The sequence below is a fragment of the Pithys albifrons genome, chromosome Z (genome assembly GCF_047495875.1).
Source record: "Pithys albifrons albifrons isolate INPA30051 chromosome Z, PitAlb_v1, whole genome shotgun sequence".
NCBI lineage: Eukaryota > Metazoa > Chordata > Aves > Passeriformes > Thamnophilidae > Pithys > Pithys albifrons.
In genome coordinates, this window is record NC_092497.1 from 75861349 (window position 1) to 75876967 (window position 15619).

Sequence of the window (15619 nt, forward strand, 5' to 3'; positions counted from 1 at the left end):
AGGGGTTTTTTTACTTTTTATCATGGCTTTTGCTTTTTAAATATTTGTTGTCTCTCCTGTGGGAACCTTCCTCATTCTCACAACTAAGCTACCTCATGTGAGGTTTGTGGCATTTGCCTGAAGCTTTCTTTTTAAACTTCACACTTTCCTGCTGCTTGCCTTCACCTTTCCCTTGCGTAATGTTCAGTTTATCTCCAGATAGTGGGTAATTATTGTTTCTCTGCATAATTTTTTTCATTTTGAATGTCCATTACTAGCTCTTTCACTTTTTTTTTCATTTGGATAACATGCTGCATCAGTGGCAAGAGAGATTTTTCTGATCCCACAGAAAGTGTCTGTGTGCAAAAAATAATAATTTTTCTGCCCCCTCTTGGTCCAGAAGCTCAAATCTCTACTTTTTTCACACTGCCTATTTTCTGCCTCCTCTGTGATGGTTGGGGGCGGTCCCGTGGTGTAAAGGAGAGCACTCTGGAATCTGAATCCCAGGGTCCTGAGTTTGAGTCTCAGTGGGACCGTCCCCTGGCAGTTCAATGCCTCCCTGCCATCCCATCCCGTCAGATCTCGGATGCTCAGCAGGGTCAGCCCTGGTTAGTACCAAGTGCTGTGACAGTCCTGAGGACTTCACTGTCACTGTCCAAGCTCGCTCGGCCATGGCCGATGGACCTCAGGACTGAAACGGTGGGGCCAGTTCTGTGCATGCTGTGCCTCCTCTAAAAAATCCACTGTGCAGGCTGGAAGGGCACACCCACGTGGGGAGAGCCCTTCCCAAATCTGCGTTCACAAAGTCTGGCCATCCATACATACGTACACACTGTCTCTGTGTTCATTCTTCGCAGTGTGATTTCCAATATTACATTGTTAACCTCTACATCTTTTTCTGCTGCAGAATTTTCATTTATACTGTGAACATTGTGGTCCTTCAGAAACCACCTTGTACCTTCTCTTCTCTGAACACCCTAGGAGAATATCTGGAACTTAATTAGAATTTCCTGTATAAATTTGCTTCTTCATCCACTTTCTGTCTGCTCTGTGCCTTTTTTTATTCTTCATTACATATCCCTATGATTTTGAGTGAGTAGTTTTCTGCCTGCTGAATTATTTGGCTATTTTATTTGCCTTCTCTGTAGAGTGCCTTGGTCTTTTGTCAAAGCTGTACCTATGCAGCAGTAGTCCACTGCTGTACTGGTTCTTTTTCATTCCCATTCCTTTCTTCCTTATTTTACATTCATACAACATGGTGAAATCTCCTCCTATGTTCTTCTGATTTATATTCTCCAGTCTAGTCTTTGTTTTAATGTATTTCATGTAATTTTCCATTGTTTCCTTCCTCAATGTCCATTTGTGCTGTTTCTTAATCCTGAAAAGTGGATAGAGAAAAAGAAAGAAGGAAATTAATGAAACAGATAAGCAGCACAACAATTTGTATGATCTTTACTTGGTACAATCCTCTTTACCTTCCAAAATCCTTATCCCATCTAAATTAAACATAAAAGAGAAGAACCTTGCTCTTATTTATCACCAAAGAAAGGCAGTGAGATCTTTGGGAAAGAAAATAATAATTTGCATTTCATAGTACTTGTTCTTGTAACTCAAACTGCCTCAAAAAGAGGGTGCTTCAGAAAGAGCAGCACCTTTTAAGGCTACAAATGTTAGACCTGCTTTTTGTTCAGAGTTTTTCACATTGTATGTCTCCTACAAAGACTTTCATATACAAAATAGCCACTGAATCCTTAATGCAGTCGAGTTTAATTTGTTACATTCTCTACTTTAAGTGCAACAGGCTCTTTATTTTAGACTGGTACTTCCTTACAAACCAACCAAACATACCTGTGTGTGACTCAGGAACCAGAAAAGTTGTTCTAATCTTTAGAAGTACTGATAAAAATTTACACTTTAGCCTTGCAATTTGTGTTGTCTTGCTGCTCTCCAGAATTTTAAAGTCCCACAGGCAAGTTGTCGGGGTAAAAGGTGACACGGCCTGAAGGTTTTTCTAGTTCTTTTCCACTGGAGACAGTGTTCATTGAGATGAAAGTGTAGCCATCCTTCACTCACTCTCGTGAATACATTTACATGTAGATTAACTGTTTTCTGAAGAAACTAATGAAGTCAAACTCTGATTGTTTCAATGGGCAACAGAAGATGCTTAGTGAAGAAGAAAAGCAGCCTGGGGAAATGTGAAAGTTCTTAAAAATATCCCCATGAGTGCGCTTGCAGTTCTCCACACGTCCTTAGTGAGTTTGTAGTCTCTGATGTTAGATGCACTAGAATACTGGTTCTGAACCCTTTTCCCTGAACTAAAATGAGATGATAATATTTCTTTGCTGCAGATGTACTGGTTAATTTAACAAAAGGCCAAGGTATAAAATGGTTTTACATTGCACTGCTTAAATACCTAAAAAGACAATCTTTTACATAGTGTTGCTATATGCCCTATTGTTGAAGATAAAGATCAAAAAAACCAGGCTCTTTTGTCACATAGGTATGAAAAACTGTGTGGAAGAAAGAGTCTTGCTGCTTCATTTATATGTGTGCATATTTTTTGCTTTGCTATAGAAAAAAAAAATGACTTCTTTTGTCTTTATAGGCAGGGAGAATATCATGCAAGCCACTTGGAAATATTTCTCCTGTGCTGTTTTAATACAGCTTTCCAGTGATGTTTTTAGGTCTCTGTTAAGGAGCGTACATGAAATAATTACAAGTAGTGCCCTGTAGGCATAGCCTTGAGTGAATGTTATTTTATGCTCATTTTGTAGTTGTTTTATATGCTCTGTGGTGCAGAGAGAAAGGGCCAAACTTTTCAGGCTCTAATTGTCTTTATGTAGGCACTTGGACATGATTATGTTGTCTCACACAACACAAGCAGGAAAGAACTCTGGATTCCTGTTTGGGGAGTTTTTTTAATAGAGGCATTGAAAGTCCTAGTAGAATGTGCGTGTCTTGGGAATTGGTGGGGGGTGTTAAAGGTGTTAACTTCTCTGGTTTATCATAGTTGAGAAGGAACATTTTCCATATAACAAGATATATTACAGTTTGTCAGGTGGAGGCAATGTCAGTAAGAGATCTGATTTTTTTATATTTATTTTTTGCTTCATCAAGTGGATCAGAGAAAGCCTGAATCAGTCACTTTTATTTGGGAGAGAGGAAAGACTTCTACCTCATCACCAGTTCCTCCATCTCTCCTGTGAGCTATGTGCAGAAGTCAAAATTCCATTAAGCCTTTGCTGCACATATCGTCATGCAAAAGTAATGTAGCTTTACTGTTAAAGGAGCACTTGAAAACTAGAGAAGAAAAATTGGAAGCAAGAAGATGCCATAGCTGACTAACTGTATTTCTTCTTTCCTCTGCCTCCTTTTTCCCTTCTGTTCCAGGTCAGCTCAATTCAGAACCAAATGCAATCCAAGGGAGGCTATGGAGGTGGTATGTCTGCAAATGTTCAGATGCAGCTTGTAGACACAAAGGCAGGATAGCCTTGGGGATATTTTTTCCAGTAAGTATTGTACTCTGTTTTTTAGGCACTGTTAGAGTACTAGGAAAAACTGTCATTCTGCTTCGTAATTAGCTCCCTCTAAAAAGCTGTCCCTTTTTGATGACCAATTTTTAAATTCATTTCCAAGTAAAAAATTAGATATCATGTAAACATGCTAATTTCTTAACACAATGAACAAGAGATTGTTATGACTATATCAGTCTGTCCGTAAGCCTGTTTTAACCAAAGATGACATTGTAGACTAATCTATGCAAGTGAGGTTAGTTATAAAGCAGAAGAACTCTCAGAAGAATTTTATGATGATTAGAGTACTGGTTTTGCAATTGTTCTGTAAAATGTATGGTGTTAAATCAATGAATAGCAGTGTTACAGTTGGAAAATGGTCACTCAGAAAGCTCAAACTTGTGGTTTTATCTTTCAGATTTATGCGAGTTCCAGTATCTTCTTTCCTGTGTCCTCTCTTTTGCCTTGGTGACTGCTTTTTGTGCTCATGACAAGAGAAGTGATGGCTCGTTGTTCAGCCTTTGTGATTAGTCCAGTGAAAAGTTGCTGTTTTGCTCTGATGATGCCATTTATCAGATTGGTCCGACTGTGCCTTTCAGTGGCATGCACGCATTGGCCTCTACCAGTATCACGGATGTAGAGCCGTTTAGGATTGGGTTTCACTTTTTGTTTGTTTTAAGGCAAATTAAAGCACCAATCTTAGCTTTCCACATTCTTCACAAATACTAATTTGCAACATTGTTGCTTTATAGTCTTTTAATCTTTTCTCCACTCAAGTAATATAGAAGTGAATGAATTTTCATTAATGTCTTCAATCATCTAATGGTCATACCCATTTTTGAAAGGTCTAAGACCTGCAAGCACAAATAATTATTTCATACAAAATCAACAGTGTAGATGACCGCATGCTTTGTGAGGTTGCTTTGTATTGTGGCCTGCTTGGTGCTAAAAGAAAAAAAAATGCTTACTGCAGATGTGAAAAATTTTGCTGTGGCACCAAGTCATGCCTGTTTCTGAAAAAGGACTTGTAACTTAGCTGCTTCATTATGTCTTCATTTTAGTTTTCATACAACTGATCTTGAAATAATAAAGAGAGAACTCGCATTCATGAGGCATTTGTTGTAAATGTTCAGTATATTTATTTTGAAAGAGCTGACCTTGAGACTGTAAACCAGTGTAGTACCGTATCTAAGTGCTGTGGAATTGCTTTAGTCTATTTGAAAAGGAGAGCAACATGTTTGGCTGCTTTTTTTTTCTACAGTTTTCCTTAATTTTAAGCTGTATGTTGATTTCCAGTAGCAGCATGTCAGACTGCCTGCAATATTAGCTGAGAAGTTTAGTAGATCTTTCTAAGTAGTTGGCAGTTTCTGTGTACTGAATATTAAGGGGCCATGGAAGTTGCTAAGAGCAACATACTAATCTGGCAGGTGCCAATGAAAACAACATACAGGGTGACTTTTTACTAAGTCAGTAAAATGCCTTTCGCTCAGGTTCCAAAACATGTTTCTTTCACATGTTGTGAAACTGCATTTTAATACTGCACTGTTTTCAGATTATCTCTGTAAATGGTCCCTCCCTTTTTTTGCTTCTTTTGGTGGTTTGAGAGAAACCAATTATTTGAGTCCTGGTTCTATTAAATTGTTATGTGAAAAAAAACCCCAAAGCATCCAAACAAGGCATAACTAAGCCTAATCAAATCCATTTTTATATGAAAACATGCATGTGGGTTGTTGTCATAAGTGATTCTTTAATCTATTTCCATCCTTTCCCTGATTTCACATTGCAGCAGCTGTCCGGTTGATTTAAACATGTATGAACCTATCTAATTTTCTCTCTCAGTTCGTAAAAAGCCTTCCCTAAGTTGTATTGTGGTGGTAGATGTCACTTACCTGGTTGAATAGTTCAAATTAGGTTGGATAGTATTCAGTGATAAAGGTACTGAGTCCTGATGACAGAAGATCAACAGATTCAATTGTCTGGGTGCATAAACACATGGCAGTGCAGTGATACATTTTTTTAGGGGTTAACATTTCCAATACCATTTTATGAATGACTCTTAATTATAATACAAAACTATTACAAAATTATTTGATCTTTGTTACTGGTAATAACGGCTTAAATTTGCTTGCCAAACCTATGTTGCACTTGCCAAAATGTTTTCACCTCAATAGCCAGGAAAAAAAATTGACATATTTTTATAACAGACATACTTTTTTGTACATTATGTTCATTCTTGAATAAAGTCAGTTCAGTGTTGGCTTGTAGATATTAAAAGGAAAGTATTGACTTTGATTCAATAAATGTCTTCTTTCAGTTGTTTGCCTACCATTTTTCTTTTTCATAAATTACATTTTCATTAGAAAAACACTTGCATCTTACAGACAAATTTGTGTTCAAAATTCTCTGAAGAGTAAGCTATTAGTGTCAATAGACATTTCCAGGCTTGAGTTTCTTTCGTGTCACTTGCCTGCTTTGCTGCCAAGTGGATTAAACTATTAATTTTATCAGCAGTATGGTTGCATTGATTGAGCATGTATGCCAGGGGTTTCTGAAAGGAAGGAAAAATTTCTTGAAAAATACATTGGAAATCTTTCCTTTTGATTGGAATTCATATGCGTGTTACTTTCTTGATTGTGATGCAGATTACTGGGGTGATCACTAGAAGACTTAATTGTCCTCGTAATATGCTCATCTGCATTAAAAATACCTGCAAGGCACAATATTGTCTACTCTATATTTGGCTCCATTAATTTTTATTTTTGACACGCTCAAAGTTAATGCCCTAAGCACTAATTTATTACATGGAATTTCATGCTAAATTGTTTTAAAAACTGATAATGAATTCTTAGCTCATGCCAAGTTCATTAAATTTGCCAGTTGAGGAAAAAAGGCAGCTAAATGGCAAGTAGGGTTCTAAAGGGAAACAGAGATAAAGCCATGAGATACTAAATCACTACTAATTAACTAGAGGGTTCTTTTCTTCAGTTTTTGATGTTAGAGAAACTTAGGACTGTCTACAAAGGTATGTCATAAAGAAAAGATGCTGTAAATCCATACTCAGTGACTGACATGGAAAGCTTAATAAGAATTATGTGCTGGTTCTGCCAGTGATCAGTAGAACTACTTCAAAGGCATACTAATAAAACTGATTTGAACTGATACCATCTACTTACTCTTACAGTCTGTGCTAGCACTGACACTGATTTGGCTGCTTTGCTGACTCTGACCCCAAAAAGTAAAGGTTGGGGGTTTATGGCAAAATTGGTTAGTTTTAACCTAAATCAGTTTCTTAATGCTTTTCCAGAGTAAGCAGGGGAGTGAGTGTTGTCTCTTACGGGGAACATTGATAACTTAGCCTAGGTGTGAAAAAGCGTCAAGCTTTCTGATTTGAAAACAAACAAACAACCAACCCACAGAACATTTATCTTAGTGACAAAGTTCAACTGCCCCTGTGGCTGCAAATATGTCCACTGGAAAGAGTACTTTTCATTTTGGGATCCCTTTTACCATAACTTTCTGCCTTCCCATAAGTCAGTAGAAATGATGAGTTCAGACTTCAAACAGGTTTTTTATTAAGCCCAGAAAACTCAGAGTGGTGGTTGAGTTGGCAGTGTATTGGTGAATACCAGGCTGGCTTACTTAAATATGCTACAGATGGGTATAACCCCATTTATTAATGACTGAGCTGTCATGCAAAAGGGGCATTGATTTGAAGCTATTTAGGCATTTGTGTCAGGTTTTTATGGCATGCATTGTCTATAGACAAGTTTACAGTTTGTTGTTTGTGTTTTTTTCAAAAAATTTGATGATCTGGTTTTGGATACAGGATAGTAACAGAGCCTGTTAGCGGAAAATAAAAGTAGAGTGTTGCATTTGGCTTATCAGTTTTTTCAGCTGAAGTGGATGTCACTTTTGACCTTGGCCTTGGCTTGCTATAGAAGACACTTCTGGTATGCCATGACACATGCACAGAGCAGGGCTGGAGATCTGGTAGGTAACACTGAAATTAGTTTACCCTGATTTTCCAACAGTTCAAGAAGGTGTCAGTAGGTATATGCAGGGGTCATGGTAAGCTTTAGTAGTCCAGCAGTGACTTTGAGGGTGAGAGAGAGTTGTTTCAGCATGAAACAGGGAACCACCCACTATGGATACATGTCATATTTCCTCAAAATGTTAAGCAGTAAGAAAGCTTCAAATATTGACGTCAGCCTTCCAGGAATCCTAGTCTTCTACCAGTGCTCTGCATGCTAGAGTCCTGGACAATTGTTTCCCAGGAATGTGCTTTGTTTTGCCCATGCTATGCCTTCAGTGCCAGGAAGGGGCTGTTGGCTTTTAGTTTGTTTTTTAAATCTCTCACTATTAGCCTTTGTAGGTTATCATTGATTTGAAATCAACATATATTATTATAATTGAGCATTTCCTTGTGGGAAGCTGAAATTAATGACTCCTGTTGATAGAACAATGATGTGAGAAGCCCTAATGCACCACACAGGAGCTTGAGTTAATCTTTGCACCTCCTGTCGCCACAATTCCTCATCAATTGTGTGAGGTTGGCTGTTGTGCAAGGCCAGTTCTTAAAGCATCACCTTGAGGAGGAAAATGGGTATTACTTGAAATGTGGCAACTCGGGGGAAAGGACTATTCTGAAATAGGTTTTCTTAGGAAGTCATCTTCACAGAATCAATAAAACATTCAAAGAACTATACTCCTTTGGGAAGAGTACGCTTTCCAGGTGGTTAATGCTAATGTATGTTTTGGCACTTTTTCCATTTATCACAGTTTCACCTACTGGAGCAGCAACAATTACCTTGTGTATGGTGTGTGCATTAAGCAGCAGAAATAATGTGTTGATATGGGGGCATTGTGCAGCATTCTGATTCTTGCTCATAAAGCAGAAAAATATTTCCAAGGGTAAACATAAGGAATCAATGGTCACATTTCAGCAAGAAGCACTGGGTTTGGAAGGATGGAGGACTGTGGGAAAGGCAGATATTAATAGTGGGCGAGTGAAAAGAATGGAGAATGAGCAAGGGAGAAGGGTAAACTTTGATAGATGACCTAGCACTCTAACCAGGCCAATTCCCCACGGCATTCTTTTCAAGAAGCAGCTATTGGCAGCAGCCACAAAACCAGAACCCAGTGCTGCAAGGCTTATTCATTTTTCAGTGTTTTAGGTAGTAGGTTCCAAGTCAAACAATCTTTTTGTAAGTTGCAACAGACATTTAGTTTGTAGCTGGCATAATCAGGATCTGTCATTACAGGCGATAGGAGCAGCCCAAGGCAATAGGACTTCATGGGAAATAGACCTAGAAAATGCTCTTTTTGACAATTTTCAAAGTCTGTATTCAATGCAAACTATGTTTTCAAACTCATTAGTTGGAGCTGGACAACATTAGGATGATACTTAGACCTACTGCTATGTGTCCAAGTCTGAGTATTTCTTTTTACTGAGTAGAAGAACCACTCACTTCTATCTGTTTACATCTCTCTGCAGTTGTACATATGCTGTTTTGTTCAAGCTGCTAAAATGCACCAAACTCAGTCCATGGAAAGGAATTAAATTGCCATGCTGTGATTAGGTTAAGAGCTTCCTCACTCAATTCTCGGAATCACAACCAGAGCATGGAAATATATGACAGAGGGAAACACTGTGACTAATGCAAAAACTTTGTAAAACCTTGAACTGCTAAGGATGACTGTGTACAAAAGCACTTTTAAGTAGGACTTTCAGCTCTTAAAACATGCTTACACAATCACTTAGAGCAAAATTAAACTTTATGACCTATGTAGATGCAGTGGCCCATACTGTCCCCAGTGTATATGCTATAAGGAGACATAATGATTTCTTCTCTAAGAATGAGTGCCTAGCAGTTTCTGGGAGCATGAGGCACTTCTCAGCTGCTGTATGAGAGTCCACCCTCTGCACAGGAGCACTTCAGACATACGTCCAACAGCAATGTGAAGGCCAGCACCACACTGATAGGACAGACATGGTATCCTAACCTATACTGCCAAAGCCATTTAGTGCAAGGGACCAAATGTTTTTGTCAGTGCTTGCAGGCATTTCAGCCTCTGGCAGGTGATGCCTGATGCAAGTGCAGTGTCCCCCAGCTCACCTTCTCTGTGGGCCAGCAGAGTCTGCAGCAGTGTGACTCACCCCAACATGTGCCACCACAGCAGCTGCTCTGCTCCAGGGACAGGTGGGGCACCCCCAGACTCCCCCTGCCTCACCCCACACTAGGTGAGTCATTTGCATCACATTCCTGGGCAGCACTGCTACCTTCCTCAGTGCAGATTTGCATAGGTCTGCACTGAGTTAGGAAAGCCCTTTTCAAATCAGATTTTCTAAGTAAGAACACTTGGTTAACTCTGTGCAAAGGATAAGTCAGGTCTTCTTTCTCCCTGCCCCCATATAGTGGGGTTATGCCAGCTCAGTCAGCTAATGTGAGGGTGACAGAAGCTAGTTATTATCAATACAATAGTCAGTGCTGTCACTGCTTGGAAAAACCCTGATCAAGTATGTGCAGCTGCTCATTTGGATAGCTTTCTCACTGAGGAAAGCTACCCACACCCATGACGAAAAATCCTCCATAGGACTGACAGATATGCCTTCTAAATTTAAACTTCTCTGTAAGTAAGAAATTTCCACAGTCCTGTCCAACAAACTATGCCACAGGACCCATAACCTGCCCTCACCCTGCCCCATTAGTTGCAATATTAATATTCATATTATGACATGCTTAAAAAAGTTGTAATAAACAGCTAATTAGAAAGTGAGCACTGGCCTTGCTGGATGGGCAATTGCTTCAGATAGCTCATTGCCCCATGATAAAGCCAGTTTCACAGCACTCTGGACTCTTTCTCAGTTGAGAAACCTAGAGTCCAATTCTCTGACCATAAATGAACCCACAAATGAGAATGGCCTTTTGTAATCAGGCCAAGAGGACCCAGAATCAGAGGGCTGCAAAGAGTTTAGAGGATTTTACAGAACTGAGAATACATTTCCATGGTTCAGGATTTCATTGCTCTGCTTTTTCCTCTGTACAACCTGTTGCCCAAATTTCTGATCCAATACATTATCTGCATTTTTATTCCTTTACTGTGTACTACTTAAAGTTTTGCACTACAGAGAGCTATTCTAAAGAATTTCTGTACTACTCTTGTTTCACATCTGAGGTAAGTCTTAATTCTCACATCACAAATGGCATCATAGTCCCATTTACATGGCTCATCAGAAATGTGCAGCAGAAGATAATTTAAGTGAGACTTGAAATAGCAAACATCGGAGAGCTGCCCTGAGATACCCACAATGGTCCTGAACTAGCATTACCAGTGTTTTGGTATTTCCTTGGGGATTAACATCCTCTGAAGGGTAACAGCAGTGCCACATTTTGCTTTTGTAGCATTGCATCAAATGACTGGCATCCCATACCTCATCCTCACCTCAGCAATACTTATTGAAAAGTCACTTCATGGATTTCTAGTGAAGTGCCAAAGCACACAGGGTATAATAGTCACTTTGAAAAAGAAAAACTTGTTAATTTTTTGTTAATAATTATATATAAAATCAGTCACTTTTTCCATAAACTAATTGCCTTGTCCTTTGCCTGTGTTCTGTAGTCAGAAAGATAAGACTGTTTCAGAAGCAGCAGGGTAACAAGAGAGTTCTTTACTGTTCATGCAATTACCACAAAGTAAGAAAAACTAAATCTTCTGAGGAAAAGTAAGAAGGGTCATAGCATCCTTGTCAAAAAAATTCAATTGTTTTAATGAAAAGATTTATTTGAACAAGGGCTACGGGAACTAAACCAGAACAGAACAACTTGTCTTATCAGAGGTCACTGCAACTCACTTTTACAGGGCAGGCTCTGACTCTGTAATCTTGCATGGTTTTAACAAATACCTCTGTGTGCCTGCATGCGATCATCAGAGAGGTGGTGCACAACACTAAGATATCCCCTTAGTCAGCCCCAGTGATCAGCAACATTGATATAATACCATCTTAAGCCCTTGCCTATGAGAAGAGAGGTGTCAAAAATATAACACCTATTTTTCTTACAAACAGGGTGATTAATTAAGGACTGCTATTGTGAATATTGACACCATGTCCTTGTCAGAGCTAAATGCTTCAGGTCTTGCCATTTTACTGCCATGGTTAAATGCGAGGTCAATATTGATTTTGATTGTGGTTCTTTAGTCAGCAAGTGAGTTTTATGTTTGGATTTGTGGGTTATGGAAAGCAATAGAAAAAATCCCAGCATGCCTGGAGGTAAAAGTGCACTAAAAGGTGTGTGCTGCAGGGTCAGCAGCTCTGTAAAATATCATACCCACAGCGTGGATGCCCAGCTGCTTTTAGGCTGTGCAAATAGCTCTATAAAATCCAACAAATGTAAGCCAGCTTTGGCAGCAGTTCTTGGAAGTGAGAAAAGGGAAATTCAGCAGCTACTGCACTTTCAGGCTCCCCTAACTTATTTTGGTCAGGTAAAACAGCCTAGATATAGAAAAATGGGACAAGTCTTCGGAGTGGTCCCAGAGCTTGTCCATGAAGAAGGGAACACTTTTGGGGCAGGCACCTGGTCCTTCTGGGCTAATGAAAACATGACAGTGTGGAAAGTCTCAGCTGGCAGATGACTGTCAGCATCAGGACTCAAAGAAGATGGTAGGCTAAGTGACACGAGTTGTAGCTAATGAAAAACTGGAAACTGAACTCTGTAGCCTCCTTTAGCAGGAGCATGTAGGTGACTACAGTGATGCCTGCTAATGAACTGAAGTATTTACTTGGTTGCAGGAGCCTTTGTGCAACTCTGATTTCCTCATCAGCTTGTCTCTTGTCTTGCTGTATAGTCTGAAGAATTATAACACTGAAAAACAGCTATATAGTACTGCTGGCCTTGACCCTTGTGTCCGTTTGCCAGCTATGGCTTGATGCCAGATGTCCACCACAGCTGCTCTATCCCTCCCTTGCTCAGCTGGGCAGGTAAAAGAAAATACATCAAAAGGCTCATGTGTCAAGAGAGGGCCAGGGAAGGATCACTCAGCAATTATCATCTAGAGCAAAACAGGCTTGACTTGGGGAAATTAATTTATTTCAAATCAAACCAGAATAGGATAATGGGAAATAAACACTGAATATTACAACACCTTTCCCCCACCCCTCCCTTTTTCCCAGGCTTAACTTCACTCCCAAAGTCTCTACTGCCTCCCCTGCAGGGGTATAGAGGGAGCAGGGAATGGGATTAATTCATCACATGTTGACCCTATTGCTCCTTCCTCCTCCAGAACAGGACTCCTTACACTGTTCCCCTACTCCAGCATGGGGTCCCTCTCACAAGAGGCAGTCTTCCATGAACTTCTCCAACATGGGTCCTTCTCCTGGGCTACAGTCCTTCATAAACTGCTTTGGAGTGGGTGGCTTCCACAGGGAGCAGTCCTTCAGGAGTAGACTCCTCCAGCCTGGGTCCACCTTGGGGCCACAGGTCCTGAGAATACTCTGCTTCTGCATGGGTTTTCCATGGGGTCACAACATTCTTCAGACTAATTCACCTGCTCCAGCTTGGGCCCTCCACCAGCTGCAGCGGATACCTGCTCCACTGTGTAGCTCCACGGGCTGCACAGGGACAGCCTGCCTCATCATAGTCTTCATCAGTGTCAGCAGGATATCTCTGCTGTCCACAGCATCTCCTCCCCCTCTTTCACTGACCTTTGTGTCTACAAAGCCCTTTCACTCATGTTTTCTCTCCTCTCTCCCAGCTACTGTTGTACAGAATAGTTTTTCATCCTGTCTCAAATATGTTATCACAGAGGGGCTACCACTGTTTCTGATGGGCTCAGCTTTGGCCAGCAGCAGGCCCATCTGAGAGCCAACTGGAACTGGCTCTGTATGACATGAGGACAGCTTCTGGCAGCATCAAACAGAGGCAAACCCTGCAGTCCTCCCTGATATCAGAACCTTGCTGCATAAACCAGTATACCCCTGGAGTTAAGCTCTCCTTTACACCTGAGTGCTTATTTTTAAAATGTGATGGACAGATATTATCCTCTTTTAGACAAGGTGAACTGGTGAGTGCTAAGCTTTCTTTTCTTCAAAACACTGCACAGAACAGGTACTGTAAGATGTCAGCTACCCGCATTCATACTAACAGCTGGCCTGCCTCTGAGAGAATATTGATGACTTCAACAAGTACAGAATTATACAAGGGTTCAGAGGTTCTCTAGCATACTGCAAATGGTGATGTGAGTAGCCATGTAAGTCTCTGTGAGCTGCTGCCCTTGGTCCTCTAACATATGTCTCTAGAGGAAAGCATCATGAACTAGTGAGAAGCACAGTGATCTGGCTGGTGTGTAGCTTTTTCATTACAAGAGAAAAATAGAAACACATGAATCTAGACAAAAATAATAAAAACCTGTATGTTTTTTTATTCCCCCTTGACATTGCATTCTTGCCACTGCAGAACACTGCAGTTTCAGAGAGATTTGTCTCACATGACAAACTTAGGCCAACCCCATTTCTCACTGAGCATTTGGCATTAAACAATCTGAAGTCCTGAAAAACGGTGTAAATGAAGGAAAACCCCAGTATAACATTGCTTATCCACTAGATCCCAAACACTTGATAAACTGCTACAAATCAGTTTACAATGATTGGCTTGGTTGAGCTGAGTGAGCCTGGGACTCCTGCCATGCTCCCATCTGCACCATGAGCCTCTCTTCCTCTGGGTTGTGTGTTCCAGCAGAGCAGTCAGATTTTAGCACCTGCTATGATTAGCTCTGTGATGACAATCATGGGGCCCTCAGATCAAAGAAAAGGCAAAAAAGGCAGCAGAAAACAGCATTCCTTCTAAAGGGTAAAATAGAGTTACTTGTTTGACACAGTGCCATATGTACCATATTACTGTCTGTTGTAATCTTTCACTTCAACTGAAACTGAAAATCCTAACTGGCAGTGCCCATGACTTTATGCTGGCACCCCCACCTCCTCTTGCACTGTATCTCCTTGTTTCTAGCTGTGAGCCTTGCTCCCAAGCATTTTAGCACCAGTTCCAGCCAGAGCCTACGACCTACCCATTTCCCACTAGCCACGCTGAGAAGCATTTTACTGCCCTAGGATAATTACCACCTCAGAAACACAAAAGCTTTTCTGCATGTCCCTTAAGACTGTCCAAATCTCTGAGGACCAAACCAAAAGAAGTAACTAGAGACTGCTTTTTCCTCCTTCCCCTTCAGCAAGACAGAAATAAGTTTTAATAAATATGTGCATGACGAAGAAAACAGTTACAAGTTTTCTTCTGCATTTGACCCTCAGAAATAAGAACTAGTTAGCACAAAAACATGAATGAGGAAGAAGAAAATGCATGACTCAGACTACCATTTTCAAACAAGTCTGGCTATATTCTGCTTCTCCTTCTCTTGTCTCCCTTAGACCTTTCAAGGAGCTAACCTGGCAAGCACAGTTGAAAAACCTTGCTGATTTTGGGCATCTTCCATCTCTGTTACTTCCCTATAAATAAATTCAAAGAGCTGTTGTATGCTACCATTTTTATTCTGGCTAGATGGAATAAAGACAATTCTGAACTAGATGGGAAACATACTGGTTTTGAATATGCTGTACAAGAAGAGTGTACATGGAACAAAACAGTACATGCATAAGCATTCCTTCTCAGGTCATGCATCAGCCTGATACTGATTATCGGAACCTTCACTGGCTCTACTGCTTGTGAGAGAGGTTACATGAGATGTTATTAAATACGAAGACAGCACAATTGGCCTTTCAGCCTTAGCTCAGGTCTTCCTGAAGTGCTTTGTCCTCACATCTCACTCCAACTTTCTTGTCCTAAGGCTGATCCTAGCACTGGAGAACACATAGGACCAAGGTGGAATGAACAGCCCAAAGCTTAAAGAGTGAGAACCACATGGAGCACATCACATTCACAGTATAACCTCAAGGGCCTCATGCTGCTCTGATTCTGCCATTGCTCTTGGGAAGGCTCCAGTCCCTCTCCACTCAGGAATGGCAGAATGAATGAGTGTTTCCCACTCTGAGTCCTGCAATTGTTTTGCCTTGAAATGCTCCTCCACCAGGACCATCTGGTTTCCAGCACAACATTTAAAAGTCCTACCAACACCAGGAA

The 15619-nt window shown here is 40.5% G+C and overlaps 1 protein-coding gene across 2 annotated transcripts in view; it reads left to right on the top strand.

Moving 5' to 3' along the window:
• The window catches only part of CDC42SE2 (CDC42 small effector 2), an 85964-nt gene extending 80157 nt beyond the window's left edge, over nucleotides 1-5807 (top strand). For both annotated transcript variants that reach the window (XM_071580868.1, XM_071580869.1), the window contains exons 6-7: nucleotides 3370-3488; nucleotides 3910-5807. In XM_071580868.1, coding sequence (XP_071436969.1) covers nucleotides 3370-3468 — 99 coding nt within the window. In that variant the 3' untranslated portion in view covers nucleotides 3469-3488; nucleotides 3910-5807. The remainder of the gene's footprint in view (nucleotides 1-3369; nucleotides 3489-3909) is intronic.
• The last annotated feature ends 9812 nt before the right edge of the window (nucleotides 5808-15619 follow it).